The 25,853-nt window shown below is 40.7% G+C and overlaps 1 protein-coding gene across 28 annotated transcripts in view; it reads right to left on the minus strand.

The window, feature by feature from the left end:
* TCF4 (transcription factor 4) overlaps window positions 1-25,853 on the minus strand; it is a 378,467-nt gene that overhangs the window by 17,055 nt on the left and 335,559 nt on the right. For 23 of the 28 annotated variants that reach the window (XM_061131188.1, XM_061131173.1, XM_061131175.1 and 20 more), the window contains 4 exons: window positions 23,279-23,346; window positions 22,054-22,132; window positions 19,421-19,497; window positions 16,346-16,549 (listed from right to left, as the gene is read on the minus strand). In XM_061131188.1, the coding sequence (XP_060987171.1) occupies window positions 16,346-16,549; window positions 19,421-19,497; window positions 22,054-22,132; window positions 23,279-23,346 (428 nt within the window). The remainder of the gene's footprint in view (window positions 1-16,345; window positions 16,550-19,420; window positions 19,498-22,053; window positions 22,133-23,278; window positions 23,347-25,853) is intronic. The other 5 variants (XM_061131202.1, XM_061131186.1, XM_061131177.1 and 2 more) reach the window with 1 other exon arrangement.

Consider the following 25,853-nt stretch of genomic DNA (forward strand, 5'->3'; position numbering starts at 1 on the left):
TTTATCATAGAGGGGAAAAACCATCACAGGGTGTGTGTGTGTGTGTGTGTGTGTGTGTGTGTGTGTGTAGATGCAGATACGAAAATCATTTTAGTTTTATCATAGAGGGGAAAAACCATCACAGTCCACCAAACTCAAGCCAAGGCCAAGATGTCTAACTAAATTACAAAATTTAATAGCTGCCACAACTCCTCCAACATAAACAGATTTAAAAGATATGCAACTTCAAATGAGGTGGCTGCTGGCAACGCTGTTTTTATGCAGGGGTACGTGGAGTGCCCTGGTAAACATCCTTCTCCTGATCCTCGCGCTCACAACAGACATCACAAACAAAAAAGGCATTCAGTGTTTCTGCTCTCTTTGTTTCCAGGGAGTATTGTGAAAGTAATTATTCTGTTGTATTTAAGAGGCCTATTGCATGGATGGGAAAATGTATTAAATTTCATTTGGCAGTTATTCAATCCTTGTTAATGTTATCTCCAGAGATAACTGCTTCAAACAGTTCAGTTTGAAGGGACTTCAGACCGCAGTCCCTTCTCCTCTACCATAATCCTTCTAAAAGAGCGTAGGATGGGAACTTTAGGAAACTTGTCATCAGTTTTTAGATCCAGAGATAGTGACACAAAACCAGAAATGCTGTTAGAAACATTTTGGTATCTCAAAATGAAAGTCTGTAATTAATGGCATCGTGTTCAAAAATTTCCTTTTGACAGAGGTGTTTTTTTAGAAAGAAAGAAAATAACAACAAGAGAATGGGCCCAGAAAAAAAGTCCTGGTAACTTTTACTTTTCTCTCTTTTAACTTTCTCTTGTTTTGCCATAATCATTAAAAAAAAATGTTGATGGGCTTTTTACTGTAATTAGACACCCATTGACAGAGAAAACAGTTTTGGTGTCTGAACTGTAATCTCCTCATGAAATATCAATTATACATGACAGTCAGAGAGTGCTAGATTTCAGTTTCAATTATCTTGCCAGATCTGTGTCATAACAGAGGAAAGCAAACATTTTCTCAAATGTGCAAAAAATACCACTGAGTCCAAAAGGGGCATCTTTTACAGAGGTGGGAAGTGGTCTTGCAAACTTTAATAGCTCACAGATGGGAACTCGGAAGTTCATGAAATAGCAGTGGTAGATATTGAGAAATAGTATCAGAGGCACTGAATTCTGCAGAAAACGAGAGTAGGCTCTGCAAACCAGCTCTTTCATGTGAGAAAAAGCTGTGGTATCTGGGAGACCCTTCAACCACGAATATAATTTCCATATTCCTCAGTTTTAAAAAATTATCAGACCATTTTTTAAAATTCATTTGATTACACACTGAGAGGACTTTTCACTCAAGTCAGATCTGGATTCAGTTCTTTAGTTTGGATTTCGATTCTTAAAATGTTCACTGGGAGAAAACCTAATTTTCTTAAAAAAAAAAAAAAAAAAAAATTTCCCCTCCCCAGAAATCTCACAGCTTCAACTATGCTTTATCTGAAAATGGAAGGTAATTTCTTACTGGGCAATTCTTGGAAATGAATTTAATGCTTATTCCCCAGATGATAAAATAACATTCGAGAGGATTTGAGCATGATTTAAATGACCCTGACCTTGGCAGTGTTAACCTGTCACGGGGTCAGCCGGGCTGAAACTCTCATGATGTCCACCAAAATGGTTAAAAATAAATGATTCTGTGATCGAGTTTGAGAAATGCAAATGGCAGCTATGTGATTTCAGTTCATCTTTTTTTTTTTTTCCTTAACTCATAAGTTTCATCTATTAAAGCTGTTTCATTTCTCTCCTCTGTATCCCCACCCTCTGCCCCCAATACTTGACATGACTTTCCTACACCGGAAACTAGGACTGGAGGCAGCCCATCAGGCGGGGACCTCGGGGGGTGGTTAGCAGAGTCCATTCTGTCCCTTCCTGGCCCTGGGGAGCAGTGAGTAAGCAGGATGGAGGGAACTAAAGTTAATCCAAGCCTAGTGAACTAAGCTCATGTAGCACAGAGGTGATGGTGCAAATGTGCAGTCACTTGTAAGCAGCTTCTTTTGCCAGAGTGAAGGAGAAGACAACTGGATGCTTGATACGTACTGGGATTTCTGGTCCCTGCAGAATACACACACCTGTGTCAGCCTGCCCGGCACACAGAGTGCTCCATAGCTAGCCCAAGAAGCCTACTACTAGGGATTTATCCTTTACTAACAGGCTTTCATTAAAAAAAAAAAAAAATTAAATTAATGTTTATTGGAGTTTAGTTGATTTATAAAGCTGTGTTAGTTTCTGTTACATAGCAAAGTGAATCAGTTACCCATATACATTTACCCACTTTTTTGTAGAGTCACAGATGTAGAAAACGAACATGGTTACCAAGGGGAAAGGGGGATAAACTGGCAGACTGGGACTGATATATACACACTACTATACATATAAGTAATAAGAATCTACTGTACAGCACAGGGAGGTCTACTCAATCCTCTGTAATGATCTCTACGGGGAAAGAATCAGGCCTTTATGTTTAAAACTCTTTTCTTATTATGCAAGTAACACCTGCTGATCGTAACATATTTGGAAAAGCAATGCAAGTGTAAAGAAGCTTGTCTAATAAAACATTTCTTCCCCATCCCTTCTGAAATACTCAGCTTGTAAATGCTGTACCCTCTGCCCTTGAGCCCTTGCATATCAAGATTCTAGCATGGCTTTTCACTGTCCTGTGGATGAAGTCTAAGATAGCTTATCAATACCTTATGCTTCCGGGTCCCTCACCTGGACACCAAAGGAACACGCTGGTTCCCTCCTGTTCTTAAACTGCTTCTCCATCTTCAGTTACCTGCTTGCTGCCTTCACGCCCACATCCCCAAGGCCTGAGCTAAGCCTTCCGTCTTCTGTCCCCCGGGACAGAAGGGCTGGTTTCCCCTCCAGGACCCACTTCTATTTGTCCCACAGACCCCCTTACTCTCATTCCTCCTAGTCTGCCTGGGTCTCTGGGACTCTCAACATCTTGTTGGATCTGCAGAGGGCTCTCCCCTAACTGTTAATGATGGACATCACTCGAGGCCATTGTCTAGTAGGGCAGGGCTTACGCATCAAGGATGTTGTTTGGCTGCTATTCACAAAGCCTATGCCTCTTCTGAAATGTGAGCACCCCAAGGGCAAGCACTGGGTCCTTGTATAGGACTGTAATATCACAGGGTGCAGTTCTGCACTTCCTAAATGGTCAGGGATGACACCAATGGCATATACCCTGTAAGACTCTGAAATCTAAAAGCTTTTGGTACTGTTGAATATAGGGTTAGCCATTTTCTATAAAAAAAATAAACATTTCATTTAATTCAAAAGGCCTTAGGAATGGCTATTATGTATATATGCAAGCCACTGCAGGAAAAAATAATAAAAGATAGATGTGTCTATTACTTCATAGCCTCTTACATCTTAATGGTGGATTAATATAAAAAATACTATATAAGGCAAAATAAGATGAATGTCATAATGGAGTATAAGGTCATGTAGGGTTTTAAAGGATGGATGAGATCATATCAGATGGAGAAACCAGAGACGACTTGAAGAAGAAAACGGTATCATAGACAGGGTTTGAAAGATGGGTAGAATTTTGATACAGATTATCTAAATATAGTCTTAAAAAAAAAACAAAAAACCCTGACATTTAATATTAACATCTCAACTTTAAATGAAAGTTCCTATTTTTACAAAAAGTGTCTCTCTCTCTCTCTCTCTCCTTCTATATATATATATATATATATATATGAAGTACCTAAGGATTGCATATCAACCTGTTTCCATACTGTCAGATGACATATTTTGGAAAAAAAGCAGACTTTGGTAAAGCCCTTTATAAACCTCAGTGGCTCTGTTACAAAGTGAACAACATAGGGCATTCTGGATACAAATGGTACCTCACTGTATGTGTGTATTATTGGCCCAAATGATTCACTCTTATTTAACTGCAATGAAGTCTTTCATCTCCCAGCTATACAATAATAGTTTCCATATGACCAGTGGCTCTGCTATAAATAAGATCAAAAGCAAAAGAAAGGATTTAATAAAAGAAAATGACATTAAGAGTAGCATTAAATCAGGGAAGAAAAATACCAATATCCAGCTCTTTTTTTTTTTGAGAATAAAGCTCTGCAGAGTTCCCCCAATATGCCATGAAAAGGTATTTACAAGCAGCAGGCATGTGCAAAATCCATCTGCACAGGACTCAGAGTGGCAAAGATTAATTTGGGGGATGGGAGGGGGGCAGTGGGGCAGGGGGTGGGAGAAGACCCCCGCGTGGAGGCAGGCTGAGAACAGGTACCAGACTCAACAGCCAGCTTCACGGGGCAGAGTTCAAGGGAATGTGTCAGGGGCAGACGTCCACTGGTTTCTCTGTCCTCCTCTGCTCCTATTTTATGGAGATGGGCTTTTTGGTAATCCTGAGTTTCTCAGAGAATCATAACATTGCTCAACCTCAGTACTTGAATCTGAGAAAGGAAGTTTTTTTTGGCAATGCACAGTGACTTGATATGAGGAGCCAACTTCCCAAACAAATTTTCTTCTAGTTCTTTAAAAAAAAGAAAAAAAAATTACAATGTTAATCTCTATCCCCGACTGGATAAACAGCTGCTAATAACCACCAGCTCCCAGGGGAAGAGGTCGTTTCCTTTCATCTTCAGGCTGGTGGATATCTGACGTGTACTGGACTTTAGTGGTTCCACATGTTCTGCACTTGGCCTTTTTCAAAGCCGCCCCCTCCCGGGCCCGCCAATTCGGGTTCCTTTCCTGCCTTTTCCTGAGATTCGCCTCTGTGAACTCGGAGGACAGACTCAGTTCTGGGGCTGTTTATTTGGAATGATGGTTCTTTTTACTGTGGGTATATTTAAAGAGGAAATTCAAGGGCTTATAACACCTAATGTAAGTTAAAGCCTTGGACCTTTGTATTTGAAGGCTTGGGAGGGAAACAGCCATTTCAGAGGGAGCTAGTTATTCACACTCGAGCACTGGCTATGTTCAAAGATGCTCAATTTCTAACAGCCTCGCTAATGCGATTACTTTATCAGTTTGCGTCCTAAATAAAGCAGCCAACTTCAACACTTTTTCCTCTAATAGGAAACACCCTGCAGAAGATTACAGGGCCAGCCGGCCCCAGAGTCCTTCTCACTTGTCTCTGAGCACCTGCTTTTACTGGTGACCTCAGTTCTACACCTCAAGATTCAGACATTTCGCAAAACAGCTTTTTAAACAAAAACCAGCTGTTCCCCATCTAGACTACAGGGGGAAAATTTTTGGGCGGCTTATAGAAACATTACCCAGAGACGACCGTTCTCCAGTAACTTTCACACACTTGCAGCTCCAAACCAGACCCGTCCCTGCGCAGAAGCCGGGGAGCAGGCAAATGTGAAATTAAAATGTGGAAATTCAACACTGTGGTTTTTGACAATACATCCAATTAAGTGCTTGAAAATGAATGTGGCTATTGTATCAGGACAATGCAAAAGATCTCATTTAACTAATATTGGACAGAGCTTTTGGTTAAACTCAACTTGATAGTTCTGAGTTGATTTATGGATCTAGAGGAAGCTATCATTATGCACAACTGTGAATGTCAACCAATTTGGTGGAATCCTTGCATTTCAGAAATTCAACGTTAAAGCTTCTTCCTCCCCTCCCCCCGACCCCCAGTTTTCACTCCTAAAGCTACTTTGCCGAAACCCTCTTCTTATTTCAAATCCATTTTACACTTCTGTTTTCTAAGCAATGAAGATACTTTTGATTTTGGGAAAAAAAAAAAAAAAAAAAAACTTGCAGCCCCAATAAAAGTTAAAATAACACAACAGCCACAGGTTTTGAAAAAAATAATAAAATGGCCAAGGCCTAGGCTTGGCTTTTAAACGGTGCCAAGTTGCTCCAGTATTTTCTGTTTTGGTATGAATGACATAACTGAATTACTTCATGAGCTGCTACTTTAATTCCTAAGGGTGGAAAATTCCATGAGTTGATTTAATTTGGATGTAAAAAATACACGTGAAAACTCTCTTCCTGTGGGCTCCCCCGTGAAAGATGCGAGCCAGTTGTTGAGCTGCCGCGCTCCGAGGGGGGCTCCCACCCACGGCAGCCTGCCTGGCGCGCCGCACCATCGCGCCCTTTTCCTCCTTCCATTTGGGCACAGAGGACCCTCGATTTTCCACGTATTTTTTTGGATCCTGTTTATTCTATGGCTCTGTAATGCCCCGTCGAGCCTGACTCTGTTGAAAGCCAATAATGACTCTACTCTGCGCTCAATGACACCTTCTCCAGGAAGCTTTCCCTGGGCATCCTGAAGGCTGGCCAAGGTCTGCCCTTCTCCTGAATCACTTCTCAGGTCACTTAACGCATTATCGACCAGGGGATTTCTGCAGAAACGAACACCCGTGGCCAGCGATTTACGTAAGTGAATACGGATACATCTCTGGTCAATAATGTTCGGGTAACAAAAGAAGATTAATACATCTCTTTCTGGTTACTTGATCATTCCACCCTGCATGATAGTTGGTTATGCACACACTCATATTACTGTCCTCCCAAAGCTCAAGGCCTGTGGGCTCAGAAACTTTCTCTCACACATGTATGTATCCCCCAAGGATCTGAAGCAGAGACGATGCAGAATGAGTGGAGAAACATCTGTGTATTTTCTAATCTATACAACACAGATTCTTTTCAGAAAATCTGCTTTCCTGAGAAAATGAGGGTAATATTATTTTTTTTAAATGCACAGGTTGTATCTTCTAAATTATGGACTGTCTCACTTCTAGGTCATAGGGCCTGAGTTTGAGTAAAATGGGTATTAGGGGAAGAAAAAGAGGATATACCTAATTTAGACCCAGTGCTGTGAGATCTGGGCACACAAGTTGCCGGACCACCTGTCTCAGGGGTTGTTAGTGGAGACTCAGTGGTCTCCAGCCAGTAAATGGCTGGACTCAAAACCTCTTGACTGGTGCTTAAACGAATGCAAAAGTATCACATGGTGAACTCCAGGATTCTAAAACTGCTGTAACTAGTCCAAGGGCAAGAGAACTTGTCTAGATAAGTCAGACAGAGAAAAACAAATGCTGCATATCCTCAGGAATATGCAGAATCTAAAAAATGAACTAAAAGAAATGAGAGAGTAGAATGGTGCTTGCTGAGGACTGGGGGCAATGACGGCATGTTGGCTGAAGGGGACAGACTTCCGGCTCTAAGATGAATATGCTCCGGGAACTTAATGCACGGTGTGCATGCTCAGTGGCTTCAGGTGGGTCTGACTCTTTGTGATCCTATGGACTGTAGCCCGCCAGGCTCCACTGCCTGTGTGATTCTCCAGGCGAGAATACTGGAGTGGGCTGCCATTTCCATCTCCAGGTAATATACGGCAAGCAGGCAGTAATTAACAATACTGTATAATATATTTGAAAGTTGCTGACAGTACCTCTTAAAAGTTATCACCACCACTAAAAAAAAAAGTCTGAATTATGCTAGGGAATGCAGGTGGCAGGTGTTAATTAACTTTATTGTGGTAACCATTTTGTAATATATACATGGATCAAAGTGTTGTGTTGTACACCTTAAACTTACCTATGTTAGATGTTAATAATAGCTCAACAAAGCTGACACAATTTTACAACATATATATATATATAAACAGAATTTCTTCAAGTTATTTTTCCTCTCTGCCTCCCCCTCCCCCGCAAGTTTTCTTAAAGTACAGTGTGGATACAGATAAAACCTTTCAGTTAAGGTTGCTAATCTGCTTTCAGAAATTTTTGATAATTGTGGAGATTAGGAGAGATGGTGGAACTCTACAGATAGGCAAATATCCTCATTAAAGTAAAAAAATTCAACATAGAAGCTATAGATAGATGATATTGAAGACTAAGATCTTGGGTGAAATCTTATAACATGCAGTTTAAAAGATGATTCCTAAATGTTCTGAAAGAGAGGCAATGAGCTCTCCAACTCATTCCTGTTGCAGAAGAACAAGTCTTTCTGGATAAACCTCATTCATGGGGATGAGGCACACCTTGTGTTCTGTGATGAATCTACCAACAGCAGAGCTACAGAAAATGTGACTGAATGAGGACCTAAAGGAGACGCTGGAACAGACCGAAGGCTGCTGTGTGAAATTGAAAGGCATTACGTGGAGTTTTGTACTGGTACAACAGCAAGTGTACAAAGCCGGCTGACTGACATGGGGCTGGCTGATGGATTTCTGCTGATTACAAGTGTAATATCTGGCAGCAGGATGATGATGTCATCAAATACTGCCAATAGGATGCTGCTGAGTGGCCTTTTCTGAAGACATAATGGGTTTGGAGATAGATCTGAATAGGTACTGATAGATACTGAATGGGTTTGGAGATAGATCCATCCAAGTCCACATAGTCAAAGCTATAATTTTCCCAGTAGTCATGTATGGATGTGACAGTTGGACCGTAAAGAAGGCTGAGTGCCAAAGAACTGATGTTTTCAAACTGTGGTGTTGGAGAAGACTCTTGAGGGTCTCTTGGACTGCAAGAAGATCCAACCAGTCCATCCTAAGGGAAATCAGTCCTGAAAATTCATTGGAAGGACTGATGCTGAAGCTCTCACACTTGGGCCAACTGACGCAAAGTGCTGACTTATTGGGAAAGACCCTGATGCTGGGAAAGACTGAGGGCAGGAGGAGAAAGGGGCACAGAGGATGAGATGGTTGGATGGCATCACTGACTCGATGGACAAGAGCTTGAGCAAGCTCTGAGAGATAGTGAAGGACAAGGAAGCCTGGTGTGCTGCAATCCATGGGGTTGCAAAGAGTTGGGATATGACTGAATGAATGAATAACCACCACCACTCAAGCCTGCTGATGATTCCTTGGGCACTGTGTTCAAATTTTGAGATTCTACAGACTAAAACGTCCTGGGGGTTGAGGGGAGCATTCTTTTTAAACTTGGAAGAATGTGGTGGAAAGTGACAGAGTCAGAACTTTAGGATAAATATTTGAAGATACAGATGTCTAGCCTGAAGAAAAGAAAAAAAAGATCATACTATGTTCAAACAGTTGAAAGTTACTCAAGTATTTGTTGAGCTGATTCACAGGTCACTCCAATGGGCAGAAAAATAAAAACTTCACATTCAGGGATATTAATCTGGGCTGGGCATAAGGAAGAATTTTCTATAGTTTGATGGAAATGGGCTTTGTGGTCATTTAGAGCTACTTAGCCTTGGAGGAAGGAGGCTAATGGAGAATTGTTCACTGCTTGGCAGGGAATTTATAGAGGGACTCTGATGGAGATGATCTCTTAAGGTCCCTGAGACTGTGGTAGTAATTGCTTACAAATGAAGTATGTGCTCAAATACACACAGAAACTTATGGAATGAAAATCCTTGAAAACCGAAGAGGAACAAGGTTGAAGATGCCTAAGTCTCTAGGGATCATAGATTTGTTGAAGAGGTCCATGTTGAAACAGTTTTCTGACCACTGCTACTTCCATTACGATGTACCAGTACACGCTGACCATGGAATCACATCAGCGCCCGATGAACTCTCCTGTCGCCAAAGCTGACTGGCAGAACTAGATAGCAACATGGTGCAAAGAGCCAAGGGGCAACTAAAGAGTTTTCTTGGATTCCATTAGTTAATAGAACGTATGTATTATTAACACTAGCCACAGTTTTGAATTTGCTACAGCACTGGGCTGGAGAGGAAGCTGGCTGCAGCAGTGTAATCTTTAGTACAGAGAGTGCTGGTCTTGTTGCTGGCTTGCCTGGTTTCTAATCCGAGCTTGGCCATTAACCAGACAGTATCCATACCTGAGTCACTTCCCCTTTTGGGGCCTCAGTCTTCCGCAGTAAAATAAAAGTAACGGGCTAAATGACTTCCGTGGTGCTTTCAGCCCCTAAAATTCAATGGTCCTAATTCTTAAGAACTGTGAAAGCAGAACTAATTTAAACTGCTTATCTTCTTAAGTCCTGAGTGTTAAAAGCTCTCATACCTGTTTAATGTCGGTGAAATTAAAAGGTGCTTCTTCACCTGACTGTTCTGATAAATTCTTTGTAATCCAAAGTCACACTAAAAACATTACTGAAAAGCGGGAACATGGGCTAAGACAGGCTTGTAGCCATCGCTTCTGAAGTGTGTGCCGCACGGTCACCTAGGAGTCTGGTAAGAGGCCTCAGGTGATGTGGTGGAGAACAGGGTTGGGTAGGTGGCGAGTTTCCCAGGGCTCCCCCACCCCTTGGGCATCTCAGGTGACTAGGTCCTCAGGAGGTAACTGTTCCTACCAAGTGACAACCTGATCCTTCCTGCCCGTGATGCAGAGCTGGGCCCCTGCCCTCCGATGAGTCTTACGACACTGCTGCAGTAGTGTGCTTTTAAATATATATCCTAACCTACGAGGCTGGGAACCCCCTGATGGCAGAAACCATGTTTTAGCACACAGCCTGGAATTTGGTAATGACTTGGTAAATGTTTTTGAAATGAATAGATGGGCTTTAAGTAAAAAGGATCTGGGAACCACACTAACATGATGTATTAATAGTATAGGAGCTTTTCAGCTAAGTGATCCCACCATTGCTGACTCTACTGACGGAGGAATCAGGAGGACGAACAGAACCACATAAAGCTATTTTTGATGTGGGTTTCATTCTTGTTCATTAAAAGAGGAGATGAGGTCATCTGAAAGACTTGTTTTCAGGGCTCATTTGTGGATCTGAATACTGCATGAGTAACAGAGAGACATATCTGGAAAATGGCCATTTCAATAATTTATCACAAATCCAGTGATTTACATTTTTGACTTATATCAAATCTGATGATCAGAATTGATCTCCGAGGCACAGAAGGGACTGATATCTGGATAATAGTTTCTAACCAGGATAGTGATGAACCCAGCTGTTTCTTTATTCTCCCAGGTTCTGAAATTTCTGTTTTGATTCCCTTAGAAAACTGGGAGGTTAAGGTAAGAAAAATAACTTCATAATTTAAAATGTACTACTTTGACCACCCTAGTAAGGAGAGCTCATACCTTTTACCACTTAGCACAGATGCCTAGATTTAAGAAAAAGCACTTGAATGGGAAGGAAAATCCAAAAAGAAGGGATATATGTGTATGTACAGCTGATTCACTTTGCTGTACTGTAGAAACTAATACATTGTAAAGTAACTACACTCCAATAAGCGTTAATTTAAAAAACCCTTTACAGAGGATAAACCAAAAAAAAGTATTTAGACAATGTAGGGTTTAATTTAGCATGCTCCCACGTTGGAGGAAAGTTCTTTACCTTTACATGTGGGTAGAGAGCTGCTTTGGGAAACTGGCCGTAAGATATCTAGAAACTTCTTTCTTGTTGACCAACATTTAAGATTTGAAAATTGTGAATTCTAACCACATAAGTGAAGAGGAACTAAAAAGCCTCTTGATGAAAGTGAAAGAGGAGAATGAAAAAGTTGGCTTAAAGCTCAACATTCAGAAAACTAAGATCATGGTATCTGGTCCCATCACTTCATGGGAAATAGATGGGGAGACAGTGGAAACAGTGTCAGACTTTATTTTTTTGGGCTCCAAAATCACTGCAGATGGTGACTGCAGCCATGAAATTAAAAGACACTTACTCCTTGGAAGGAAAGTTATGACCAACCTAGATAGCATATTAAAATGCAGAGACATTACTTTGCCAACAAAGGTCCGTCTAGTCAAGGCTATGGTTTTTTCCAGTGGTCATGTATGGATGTGAGAGTTGGACTCTAAAGAAAGTTGAGCGCCGAAAAACTGATGCTTTTGAACTATGGTGTTGGAGAACTCTTGAGAGTCCCTTGGACAGCAAGGAGATCCAACCAGTCCATCCTAGAGGAGATCAGTCCTGGGTGTTCACTGGAAGGACTGATGCTGAAGCTGAAACTCCAATACCTTGGCCACCTCATGCGAAGAGTAGACTCACTGGAAAAGACCCTGATGCTGGGAAGGATTGGGGGCAGGAGGAGAAGGGGACGACAGAGGATGAGATGGCTGGATGGCATCACCGACTCGATGGACATGAGTTTGAGTAAACTCCGGGAGTTGGTGATGGACAGGGAGGCCTGGCGTGCTGCGATTCATGGGGTCGCAAAGTCGCACATGATTGAGCGACTGAACTGAACTGAAAATTAGTTCTTAAAAGGTGTAACTATAGAACTATAGATCTTGTCTGAGGAATGTTCATAATTGTAAGACAACGCAGAATTTAGAGTCAATGTCCCCAGAGTTTAAGTCTAGTTTCCTGACTTGAGACTAACTACTCAGACCTTTTAGAAGGTTTCCTTTCTTCCGTTTTGACTGATGATTTACTTACTGGGAGGGAAACAAAATGTGATACACGTAATACATGGTACTCAAGGAATTTACAGTCCATTTGGTTAGGCAAAAGTCAGACTTACAAAAGATGTATAGGGCATCCCAGGTGGCTCAGTAGTAAAGAATTTGTCTGCCAATGCAGGACATGCGGATTCGGTCCCTGGGTCAGGAAGATCCCCTGGAGGAGGAAATGGCAACCCACTACAGTGCTCTTGCCTGGACAATCCCATGGACAGAGGAGCCTGGAGGGCTGCAGTCCATGGGGCTGCACAGAGTCAGACATGACTGAGCAACTGAGTGTGAACGCAGGCACACACAAAGGACACTGAGCTATGCGCAAGTGGGTGAACTCAATACCCAGCCAACGGTCTGCTTCACAGGGCTGCGAGAATAGGAGAGAAAATGACTCTCACAGGGCGCGGTAACAAGGAAAGGCTTCCTGGAAGAGGCAGAATTTGAGTGAGAGCTTTGAGAATGGGTGAGAATGAGATGGAGAGAGAGAAGTAGTTAGAGCAGGCCAAGCCAGACAGACACAGAGCAAGTCATAGCAAGGACATTCTGGTCAAGTTCTGGTCACATGCAGAGGCTGGTCTTGCTGGAAAAATTTCTGCATTGGATAGCAAAGCATAAGGCTTTCTGGTAAATGGTTATGGGCTTAAAAAGCTAGGCTAAGACATATGTCTTTATCTTGTGCATAATGGAAAGCTGGGGAAGGTTTCTGAGCAGAAAAGAGCTCGGCCAAATAATATCATCTAGAAAGCCCATAAGAATCAACATTCGCTCGAGTGTTATGAGCCATGCTGCTGTGAAAAAAAAAAAAATCCCTTTCATTATCCTAATACTTAGTAATTCACTGAAGACCTACTTCAGAACTCCAAGGAAAACATTTTATGAATCAAAAGCTAAGTACAATATGTTAGCAATTAAATGAGATAACATAATAGCCCAGGCAGAACCACAGTCCTCCCCACCATGACTGCAAGCTGCTGCAGAAAGAAATGCTTCTATCATCTTCCAAGTGATCAAGCCATTTTGTTTTGATTTTTGGAAGGCAGGGAGAGAGGAAACAGGGAGGGGACGGAGGTCAAGAGAATTCAAAGCTATCTGTTCTTTAATCAGAAGGAATTATTAAGGAGAGTTCTAAAGGAGATTTGCTCAGAACAAAACCAGCCCCGGGATGGGTGTTAAGTTACTGCAACTCGCTTCCACTCCAGAACAACAACCGAAGGTGTGTAGCTGGGAATGAGACTCCCACCAGCGCCGGACGAAGTTTCCGGTGTGTACCTCCCACTGCTACTTTATTTACTGCAGCTGGCCAACAGTTTATAGCCTGTTTCATGTATTAAAATTCAAATGTGGAAAACATTACCAGCATCCTCCTTGAATTATTTTTTGTTGTTGTTGTTGTTCAGGGGGAAGAAGGGTGCATTTTTTTTTTCTCTTCCCCTTCAACTTCCTTTTTATTGTGGAATGTATCAAATGGTCAAAGGCTAGCTTCAGACTGACTAAATTCAAAAACTATTTCCTTTGTTCTGATGCTTTTGTTTGAAAATTCATACCAGTTTGCACAAGGCAAGAAACGAGGATATGATCTTTTGCGCACGCGTTGGGGCTGCGGGCTGAGGAGCTCAGATGCCGTGGGTGCCCTGAATATTTTTGAGAAAAAAGGAGAAAGGCTGTAAAGGCGCCCTTGGCTCACAGGGCAGCAGGTTGTCCTACTGTGGTTTGGGAATTGCGCTATGGATGTAGCTAGCTCTGCAGTCACCCTTGATTGAACTCTAAACGTCTTTAGAAGAGAGAGTGTGCACTTCCCTTCATCAGTGAAACTAGCAATTTTATTGCTTTGCCATTTTTTTCCCCCTTTCAAAATCAAAGACGTTCCTGTGTGATACTGGCTGGTTATTTCCCCTTTTCTGTTGCTGTGTAGCATTCTCTCCCGTTCTCCTCCCCCTGCGTTGGTCTAACTTCCCATCCCCAAAGATGACTCTAGTCTCCTCCTCATATACCACCTCCAAATCAAAGAGGAGGCAATTCAAAGGTCAAATGGTTCCAAAAAAGCATCTCCGTAGAGTTTATTATTTTAAAGAACCACTTAACCTACATCTGGTATTTAAGAGCAAACTTTACATATTTATGGAAAAAAAAAAAAACTGTCTCTGAAGCAATGCCCTGGGTGCATGTTGCATCCGTTTAACATATGCAAAACGAACACAGCTACAGAAATTAAACTATTTTTCTCTTGATTGAGAGCAGATATACAGAAATGGTTATAAGTCACAGATCTGGCTTTTAATAAAGCCAGATTTCTTAATTAAAAGCAGTATTGTTTAAACATTATAGTTTAAAAAAAGAGCTGTACAAACTGAAACCTCATATAATATGCATCCCCAGTGTATTTAGCACGTTACCTGAGGCCAAGCTAAATTAAAATCTAGATTTTCCTTTTGTTAAACTCTTAGCAACTGCCACGAATAGACAAACAATTTTTACTCAATGAGGAATTTTGAGGGTAGAGTCTAGGAAAAGCAAAAAAGGCAAAAAAAAAAAAAAAAAGATTTAGCTTTGGCATTCAAAAATATCTTTCCACGTTTTAGAAGTGAGTTCATTGCTTCTATTTATAAACCAGTATTTTTGGTTTCAAATTGGTTGCAGGTTTTCATAATATATAGCTCAGGATGGGACTCTTAATCTTTTATTAAGAGAAATGGGAAGGAGGGCAGAGGAATACTTCTGAAGAAGACAACTTAAAGAGCTGCAGAATAACCTGTGCTTATTTTGCATTCTCCTTTTGGAATCATCTTTAAATAAGAGGTGCTTAGGATAATGGAAAACAGATCCTCATACACACAACTTTTTGAGAGCCTGTAAGGAAAAAACAGGACACTAAGGTGTTTGCTGAAAAGACAGGCATTTGTAAAGAGCAGAATTACATAGCATCACTAATCAGTACTCATGTTGTTCTTCACCCATTTGGTCAACTCATTGATTGTCGTCACTTAACATCTCATTAGGGAGATTTGCTGAGTCTTTTATAATCACCTGAAAAAGGGGTGCACTCTCAAGTCCTTTCCAGAAGTAACGGGAAAAATTGAAATTTCAACTGCAATGTGGGCAAATCTGCTTAAACCTTACTCAAATACTTTTTCATAAATAGGGAGTGGTAACACTACAATATACTCAAAATCTATGGTCCCACATCATCCATTAAGACAGACACACCTTATATTTCTACCTCCCATGTGCACACTAAGTTGTCTCAGTTGTATCTGACTCTCCGTGACCCTATGCACTGTAAACCACCATATTCAGAAGCAAAAGATATTGATTTGACTTCTTAAAACAAAAATAATAAATCCAACCAATTCACATGTGAAACCCAAGCAATGTAACATGAATGTAAGTTGGGTCCTTTAGCTGAAGTCACCACAAAGAACTGAACATACCGGCAATGACCCAGCAATGGATCTCCTAGGTTTATAAGTAACTGAAATGAAACGATGTATCCACACAAAAAACTTGTACATGAATGTTCATGGGAGCATTATTCGTAATAGCCGAAGACTGGAAGTAACCCAAATATCCATCACCTGATGAATGGATACATTTAATGTATATCTATACAATGGAATTTGAGGGGAATAATAATGAAAGATGTTCTGCTAAATGACAAAACATATATAAACCTTGAAAGCACTAGGCTAAGTGAAAAAAGCCCCTCAGAAAGGACCACCACATACCATGGGATTCCACTTTTATTCCAGAACAGGCAAATCTAGAGTCAGAAAGGAGATTACTAGTTGTCAGGGGCTGGGGAGGGAAGGATGGAGAGGGGGGTAAATTACTCTCTGATGGCACTGTCTTGTGAATACATGGAGAACACAGTAAGTACACTGTAAAACTGAAATGGGTGAATTGTAGGTTAAATTTTATCTCAATAAAGCTGTTTATAAAAAGAAAAAGTTGCAGCAGTATTATTTGAGCTAGAAATTCTAATTCTTCATGTTAACTAGCATCCCAGAGTTTCATCCCATCCCTTACCATGAGTGAGTGTCTGTTGGCAGAGAGAAGACCGGTTCCATACCCTGAGGCCAGACCACCCATTGCTCCGTTGTGAGAGGGTCCGATGATTCCGTGCATGTCGCCATGACCGCCAGGCATGGCTGTGGACGGGCCCACCGCGTGGTTCCGGAGAACATGAATAGCATCGTCCAGTCTTTCTAAACGATCTTCAATTCGGCTTTGCTGTTGGTTGATAAGTGATGTGAAATTTGATTTAGTTCCAAGTATGGATGTAGATTATAGAAGTAAAGCCTGAGTTGACACGAACCACACTCTGGCTTTCTGAATAAAATTTATTGTCCTTAAAATGATAATAAAAGTAAATGGTGACTTTCCCAGAAAACTAGTGAAAACTGTTAATACTATAATTATAATTTTATTTTTCGTGAACAAAGTCAGTAATTCTTCCAGGACATCGTAAGTATATATGTTTTACTATACTGCATTACCTTGAAAGAACTGAGACTTACTTTAGCAAAGGAAAAAAAAAAACCAAACATTTATTGAATTTAAGGAACATTCTGGCAGGTACTGGTTAAAGATTTTAAAAAATTAACAATGGAAAGATGCCCTATTTATAGTTTCCCAATTAAATTATCTTCTTGAAGGCATATTTCCTGGGTTTCCTCTGAGTCACATGATACAGTGCTAAGTATCAAATCAGGGACAGGTAAATGCATACAGAGTGCAATTTCCTATTGAGTACTAACCATTTTTACCTGGGTTTCCTGCTTTCTATCGATTATTACCTCTGTGTGTGTGTGTAGCGTGTGTGTTAGAGGGTATCAGAACCTCAAAACTAAGTTAAAGAAGAAAATTGCAAAAATTCTGTCAATCAAAGCAGTAGATTTCAAGACTGAAGAATCTATAAGACATAAATGAATTGTTCACCAGGAGCTTCTAATTTATTCCCAAGCCCTTACTATAGTATAGAACTCACTAGTCTTATACAATGAAAAACCAACTGATCTTTTCATCCCAGCCATTAGGATCTGAGTTTTCCACAACTAGTTAAGCCTACATGATAGTTTTTGATGCATAAAGTGGACATGGAGACATGTATTTTTTTCTTTAGTGTGACCAATAACGATATCAAACAACCATCTCCAGGGTGCACTTTAAAAGATACCATCTCACTGAATCCTCATTCTACACATGTAAGCGAACAGGAAAGACATTATTATCCCTTCCAACATAGACATGCAAATGAGGCTCCAAGAAACTAAGTCAATTAACCGCCCAATGCCAGGAAACAGTAAACTCAGGGTTGCAACCTTAAGTCTTCAACTCTAGTGCCTCTTTGTAATAGATCAAGCTAGAAACCACTCTGATTTCTGATGGGCTGTGCCAGCAGAGATACCAGCTCTCCGGCATGAGGAAAACAATTTCTAAATTATTCACTACTGACAGGAACAATGTATGTCGAATACAGTCGGTCTACGGTACAGAGCCTTCTGATTTGGTGGGCTTTGGTATTACGGGGCTTCCCTTAAACTCCCAGCCCTGCTGTTGAAGTGACCTTGGAAAGGTTACTGAACCTCTTTGAGTCTATGCTTCTTAGTCTATAAAAACAGAAATGATGAAATACACTTCTGAGCGTAAGTTAGAGCATGAAAAGAAATAATCCACGTGCCTATCACCCTTTCTGGCTTCCAACTTCCTGGTGGAGACTGTTTCTGTCGGGAATCCTCCCCGAGTGTTGAGAATTCAGACAGAACTGACAATGCAGTTCACAACCAAGCTACGTGCATGCTGAGTCGTTTCAGTCGTGTGCGGCTCTCTGCGACCTTATGGACTGCAGCACGCCAGGCTCCTCTGTCCATGGGACTCTCCAGGCAAGAAGACTGGAGTGGGTTGCCATGCCCTCCTCCAGGGGGTCTTCTTGACCCAGGGATCAAACCTGCGTCTCTCATGTGTCCTGCACTGGCAGGCAGGTTCTCTACCAGTAGCGCCCCCTGGGAAGGCCCTCACAAACATAAACCTGGTCTTTATAGTTCCATAGTTGGAAAAAACCCAGCTTTGACAAGTCGGTCCCCGAGAATAACTGATGGAGAAAAACACTTGTAAGGACGATGGTTCATTTGCATGTGAGCTGCAGATTCATGGGGCTTAGATGGCGCTTGATTGTCTCACTCTGTGGTCATCTTATTGGCTAAAGAGAGGAGGTAGATGATTTACTGCCACTAGGAAGAATCCACCTCTGTATTCTCATTTTCAGATTTTTTCTTCATTTAAATCATAAGCCAAAAGGAAGAAAGGAAACCCCGAATGGCTGACAACATAAAGTCAGATAGGCAAATTAACAGATATGCTTACCCCCATGTTCCATCTCAAAATATGGGAAGAAAAAGGGGAAACTCAACCCCGAAGGACAGCCTGTCGCTGCCAGCCCTCCCCGCGTGACTCACACAGACCAGACAGCGCCCAGGGCTGTGCTGTCCCAGGCATGTTCCCAGCCACTTCCTCTGAGTGGAGTGTCAAACACTGAATCATCATGTGAGTTTTATCAAATTCATTACACCCCGGGCAAGTTTTCAGCGATTCCTTACAGGAGAAATTTAATGAAATCACTAGATTTCCATGAGAATCAAAGTGAATGAGGGGAAAAGCAGGAGGCTTCTCACTCAGAGGTCAAGAAGAAAATTCCTATAAACCCGTTATTCTGGAAAGCAAAGTAGAGACACAGAGACTCTCCAAGTGCTGGGGCTCCACAGCACAGCTGGAATCCAGCACTCACACCAGGAGAGGCATTCACCACGGACACACGTGTACTTCCCCAACAAGGGGAGCAGGCCATGAGCCTTCCCAGATTCTTACCTCTTTCTTATCTGGTTCTAGACATGCAGGAGCCCTGCGGCTTCCCCTGTAGCAGTAGCTGGGTTACAGTCTATAAACAGGAATAAGCATGGGCTAATAACTGCCTCAAAACCCATGGGCTTATGTCAACCCCAAGTTCCTATTAGTGAAAATAAGACTCTTAAAGAGCCAACTGGGTGGAAAAAGAGAAGCATGGCCTGAGAATGGCCAAAGTGATGGTGAGCAGATGAAACTTACCAAAGAGTGTAAAGGTCCTTCATAATTAGGAGATGATGAAGCCTGTCCTCCATTTCTAGACCAAACAGCTGTGCCTGCTGATAGGAAAATGGGAACTGCAATGAGATCTGTATAATCCTAAGAATAACCTTACCAACATTTTAAACAGTTCTTTTAGAAATTAGCATATTGATTTCTATCTGGACATTAAGGAAATACACATAAACTGCCCATACAAGAATTTAGGGCCAAGGACAACATTTTAAATGTAAAATAGGTAGACTATACATGGACTCAAAACTCTCTCAGGCTTCCTCCTAAAAGGGAACATTTAATTGATTGTGAATTTTAGCTAGAGAAATGTCCCTTTGATGGAAAACCGTCACTACACAGTCAAGGTACTTTTAAGAGTGCAAAGAGGGGTTTTCATTACCCCTCCATGCAAAGCCGGTTTGTTAAAGCCAAAAACTTCTCACCAATGAAAAACAGCTTTGCTACTTGTTTTTAAATGATCCTTAAGAAAGGATAAGCCTTCAGAAACTTTTCAAGGAAATAAGATTAGCTGACAGCAATCCGCTAAACCAGAGATTTAAACACTCAATATAACAACATTAAGTAGTTTCTTCTGAAGAAAACACAGTTTTAATGATTCGCTAAACTTGAAGGTAAAGAAAGACTGCTGCTATAATAAATAGAACATGTCTAACCTATCGATTTTAAAATAAAAACCACTTTTAAATTGAAAATAATATACACTCGTGTAGAAAACTTGGAAAATAATTTAAGAAAGGAAAAAAAAATCTACAACCTCACTGAAACACAGCCCCGATACTGTTGGCACTTTAAAAACCCATTCTCCCTGCCATTTCTGGGTGTGCACGTGTGTATTTTTATGCTAAGTAAAAACAGAATGTTTTGTTCAATTACTTTCAGTGATAAATCTGGACAGAGCCCTTGGTGTAAAAATAGCAGTCTGTCCCCGTATCTGGATCTTCATCAAGTCCTCTCTCCCTAACGTGTGGTCTTTCAGGCTGATAACCAGGACCTCAAAAGTGGCCTTGTTTCAGGGTCTTCCACGTGCAGCACGTTACTCAGGTTTGGGGTAATTGTGGCATTTTCTGGAATGATGTGTGCATCATCACTTCCCCTCCCAACTTTGACCTGGAAGTGGACTGGCAGAGCGCTGAATCCCTGATTCTAGCCTGAGCTCTGATATTACTACTGAAGATTTCAGCAAATCCCATGCCCTTTCTGGGCCTTCATACATCCATCTGTAAATCAGAGCATCAGACTCAAACAGCTGTTTCTCAAACTTTATATTAGATTCCAGAATATTCTTTTCCCCCCATATTATAAAATAGACAAGATTAGAGTTGCTTCATTTGAAATGGGAAAAGCGGGAGCTCTCGCCGCTCAGACTCCCTCACCCTGGCCCCACCGATCTCTGTATTGTCTCAGTCTGTCTCTGACTGTGGGGGCTGACACCTGTGGTCGTTTTCCAGAGCCTAACAATGTGGCACTATGCCAGAAATGTACAATTCTGAACTGTACCTCCCGGCCACGGGGACTGGTTCAGTGCTATCCCATTATCTTAACGTCACCTTTGGTTTTCCCCAGTTTCAGCACTGTCTCTCTGGAGATATGGACTAGAAGGTCCAGCTATTTCCCTCTCTCTTCTGTGGCCTCCTCCTATCAATGGAGGCTGGGGAAAGGCTGATATTAAGTCTCCCTTAAGCCCATGGCCATCAACCCTGAAAGCTCTGTGGCCAGGTGAAATGTCTGATTCTTTATCAAGGAATTTACTTTACAGTGGGGCCCTGGGAGTGCTGCATGTAGGGAATAATACAGAGATTGAGGCAGCAACATTCAGGCAAGTGACTACAGTCTAAATTACGGGAAGATCAGGTTTCAATCAGGTACAGATATGATTTCATTTTTTTTTTTTTTTTTTTAAAGAAGCCATCTATCCTCCTTCAAAAGAGCAGAGATAGGCACCAGACAGGGTGTTTCCGGAAACCTTTATACTGGAAGGGCAATGAGCCCTTTAAATGGAGCTCTGAAGAGTGCAACACTTTACTAACACAATTTCACAACTTATAATTTTATTATCTGAAGCCATAGGTCATGTTAACTTGTTCTATTATAAATGGCAAACATTTCTCTTTTATTCCACACAGTTACATCACAATTTACTTATATAATTATAGTTTTCTTCAAACCTTCCAATAACATGGACTTTAAAGAGGGAATCTGAAAAGTCTGAAATTTCGTTGAGAAATGATCCTTTTGAATAGTCTATGTTTGATGACTACATAACCTATATTCCTATTCCTGATGATGTGAACTGGTTTTCCCATTGAGATTTTTGTTGGAGTGTATTATTCTGTTGAGTATCTTTAGCAAAGAAAAGTTTAAGAAGTTAGTTTCCCAAGTGCCTGTGCATTCTAAAAGCATGACATTTTTAAGAAAAGTTTTGGATGTAAATGGCTTCACCATCACACGGCCATCTGTCTCTCCCACCCCTTCCTATTGGTCTGTTCGGAAACGCTCTGAGTTTTTGGAGGGAGTGAGTTTCTCCCAGCAGCACAGGAAGCGTAAGGGGAAAACCATTCTATAAGCTGACACTCAGATGCAGTGGATTTATGGTACCGTACCTGAGAGAGATGGAGGGGAGCCAACAGGAGTTGAAGGGTTTGATGAAAAGCTGTTATTAGTGTGATCTGGAGAATAGATCTTGAAACAGTGGGGAGAAAAAAAAAAAACACAACAAATCCTCATTCATTGGGAATAAATATTCCACAATTTAAATTACAAAGCAAAAAAAAAAAAACAAAAAAAAAACTACAAAGCATTAATGCGATTCATCCACAAATTCCAAGGTGCAAAAAATACACTCAACAATCAACTACAGTTCCGATATTCTAAAATGAAAAGCTTAATTGCTTTTTCAAAAGAAGAGCTCTTGAGCTGCTGGAAGATAGTGGGGGAAAAACTGAACTGGGGTCAACAGACCTTGGTTCTTGTCCATTTCTTCCCGTTTCCTCCCCTGGCTGCATGGCCATGAAGCTACACGGATACACCAAACCTCCCTTTCTTCCTCCATAAAACAAGAGGTCGGACAGCATCACAGCCCAAGATTTTTGCTCAACTCCTTCTTCATTACGTCTAAGGTATTTGATTCCAAGGCAGGAGGATGCTCAGTCTAAAGAAAAACTTCTCCTTAGCTAACAAGGCTAACATAAATCAAATGCATCTATGCCCCAATGATAGGGAGAAACCAGCTGAAGAGACTGAACGTCAGAGCAACAAACCTCTGCTTGTATTTACAAATGATCACGTTTAGCTTCTGAAGACAACACCAGGCGCACTCCCTCAGACAAGGAAGGGGTGTCACTCGTGAACATGGAAGAAATGTTGGAGCTTAGCTTCCCGGCAGTGGGCGAGCAAAGCAGAGAAGCCAAGTGCCAATGAAGCAACAACTGAACCTCGGTTACGGTCATTTTTTAAAAATTTCTTTTTCAAAATGTTTTAGAACTACCCCTTGGCAAAGTCAGTCTTAGCTGATTAATCAATGAGCACCCAAATGACTTTAGATAAAAATAAAACATCAGGATAGAAAACCTATACTCTTAAAGGCCCTAAGAATATCCATGAATCCATAAATGAGTACCACTTGCAAGATGGGAGAGACCAACCATCTGCTGGCATCTTGGGTGTTCTCTCTTCAATTTTTTCAATGATTACCATGGAAGGAAGCTAGCCTTTCCAAAAATCAAAGCTATTTGCCATCTATTTCCTAAAATCCTAAATGTCCACTTCTGATTAAAGTTCACCCGTCTGCCACGGTACATCTGAAGTCCAAGGTCAACATTTCCTCACCGAAGCAAGTGCTTTCCCCAAAGCATCGCCAGTCTGGGAGCTGCCTGCCGCCCCGCTTCCTCTATTTGCTGCAAAAACAAAAGGCAGAATATGAAAAGCCAGACGGTGAGACGTCGAACAATTTTCTATTCCTGGTCCATTTACTCACAATTTAATTGCATTTTTAATGCTAATTACAACACATTAATCTTTAATTAGCATTAATTTGTTTGCTGAGGTAGATGTCAAATATATTCATGTTACATTTTTTTTAAACAGATAAAATATAAACCTGACACCTTGGTTTTAAAGATAAAGTGTTTCAGTTGCTATTACTTTCCCCCTGGTTGTCTACGAGTGGTTAAGTAGTCAAGAGTAGTAGGTGAGCATATGAGGTTCATTGCTAAAAAGTACGCAGTGCTTTCAGACCTCTGAAGCCCTCATAGTTTGCCTTTATTTATATTTTATATAGTAAACTGAATTCATTTCACCAATAAGAATTACATGTGCTTTCAAATTAAAAAATTAATTTTTGCTATATATAGCAGTGAGATACTTCTATCAGAGTTCCACAATAAACAAAACAAAAAAAATCTGTAATAGGCCTGGAGGTTTCCTAAGAGGGAAAATATTTTTAGTATTTTAAGGAACATATAGTCTCCACACATTTTCAAGTCTGTGTTCATATTTAAAGAATTTGAACTCTGGTGCTGTTAAAAGTCAATATTGTCTCAAATTCTGGAAGTAAAATAAGTGTACATGATGATAAAGCAGTCTTTATTATCTAAATACCAGTGTTTTTATCCAGAAGACAGATGAATAAAGGGTACAGCTGGCCCTCTGTATCCAGAGATTTCACATGCAAGGATTTAATCAAACTCGGATCAAAAATTTTCAGAAAAAAAAATCCATACCCTTCCAAAAAGCAAAACTTGAATTTGTTAGTGGTGGCAACTATTTACATAGACTTACATTGCCCTGACTATTATAAATAATTTAGAGATGATTTAAAGTATTTGAGAGGATGAGCAAGGGTTATATGGGCTTCCCTGGTGGCGTCAGTGGTAAAGAATCCACTTGCAATGCAGGAGATGCACGTTTGATCCCTGGGTCAGGAAGATTCCCTTGAGGAGGAAATGGCAACCAACTCTAGTATTCAAGTCTGGAAAATCCCATGGACAGAGGAGCCTGGTGGGCTACAGTCCGTAGAATTGCAAAGAGTCAGACATGACTGACTAAAGGGATATATGCAAATACTGCACCCTTTTCTATAAGGGACTTGATCATCCTCAAACTTAGGTTTCTGCAGGGGATCCTTGAAACATCTCCTTTGGCAGGATACTGGGGGAAGGCTGCCTGTTAATCAAAGGATATAGATTCAAATATATAGTTCAAAATCAGCTCTAATAAACAAATATCTTTAAAAAAATTTAATTTAAGGATAATAGCTTTACAGTATTGATTCCTGGCATACGTCAAACAGGAATTAGCCATAGGTGTACATATGTCCCCTCCCTCCCACTTCTCACCTCTCTGGGTTGTTACAGAGCCCCACTTTGAGTTCTGTGCATCATACAGGAAATTACCACTGGCTATCTATTTTATGAATGGTAATGTATATGTTTCCACGCTACCCTTTCTATTCATCTCACCCTCTCCTTCCTCCCCCCTGCCCTTGTCTGTAAGTCTGTTCTCTATCTTTTGAAAGTAATTTGCCTTTATAAAATGGTACAGCCAGCAGTGTTCTTCTCTTAGATTTATTAAGGCCTCAGCATAAGTGAGTAGATATAATATTTAAATAAAACCCATTAAACTCTAGGGGAAAATGTTTGTCACTCTTTTGTGAAATAAGAAAAGGAAATACTAAATCAACGGACTAATTCAAGCAAAACTTCATTACACATTTAAAGTTTTTAAAAAATTCCCAGCCCTATCCTCAACCCAAGAAAGCACTCTTTCTGGCAAATGTATCATCTTCAGTTTCCAGATCTGTAAAATAAAGTCATGGGATCAGCTCTCAAGTGGTCAAATTATCTTTGTCTCTAGGTTATAATTTCATCCTCCTGACCTCTGCTTAGTATAGTTAAATTATGCTTGTTATTTTTATATATTTACATGTTGGGTATGACAGTCTGATCTTTTGATGTTTGCTTTATTTGGTTAACAAAACTCACCCCTACATTCATTTGTTAATTACTAAAACTGAAAGAAAGCTGTATGTAATGAAAAGAACACAATTGCCTTCTGACAAAAAAAAGGAAAAACTATTCTTTCTCACATCACAAATTCATAATGTTAAAAATATATTAGTTGTTAGTACTAAGGATTTTATGCACAAGAAAGTTCTCTGAAATGAGGGTCCAACATCATACAATGAACTAGTGGAAGGAACGCACAGATATCAACAGTACTAAAAATACTCACTATAAAGAGATAATTGAAATTACTATCTGGTGTGAAAGTAAAAATTTCTGCATCAAGGAGTTCTTCTAAAACTGAAGACAATTCTAAAAGAAAATAACAAGGATTCTGAAAACATAAAGAGCACTGAGATTTTTCAGCATGTATTGCCATGGTATTTGGAGATAATTATACA

This window comes from Dama dama, chromosome 27 (assembly GCF_033118175.1).
Source record: "Dama dama isolate Ldn47 chromosome 27, ASM3311817v1, whole genome shotgun sequence".
Lineage (NCBI taxonomy): Eukaryota > Metazoa > Chordata > Mammalia > Artiodactyla > Cervidae > Dama > Dama dama.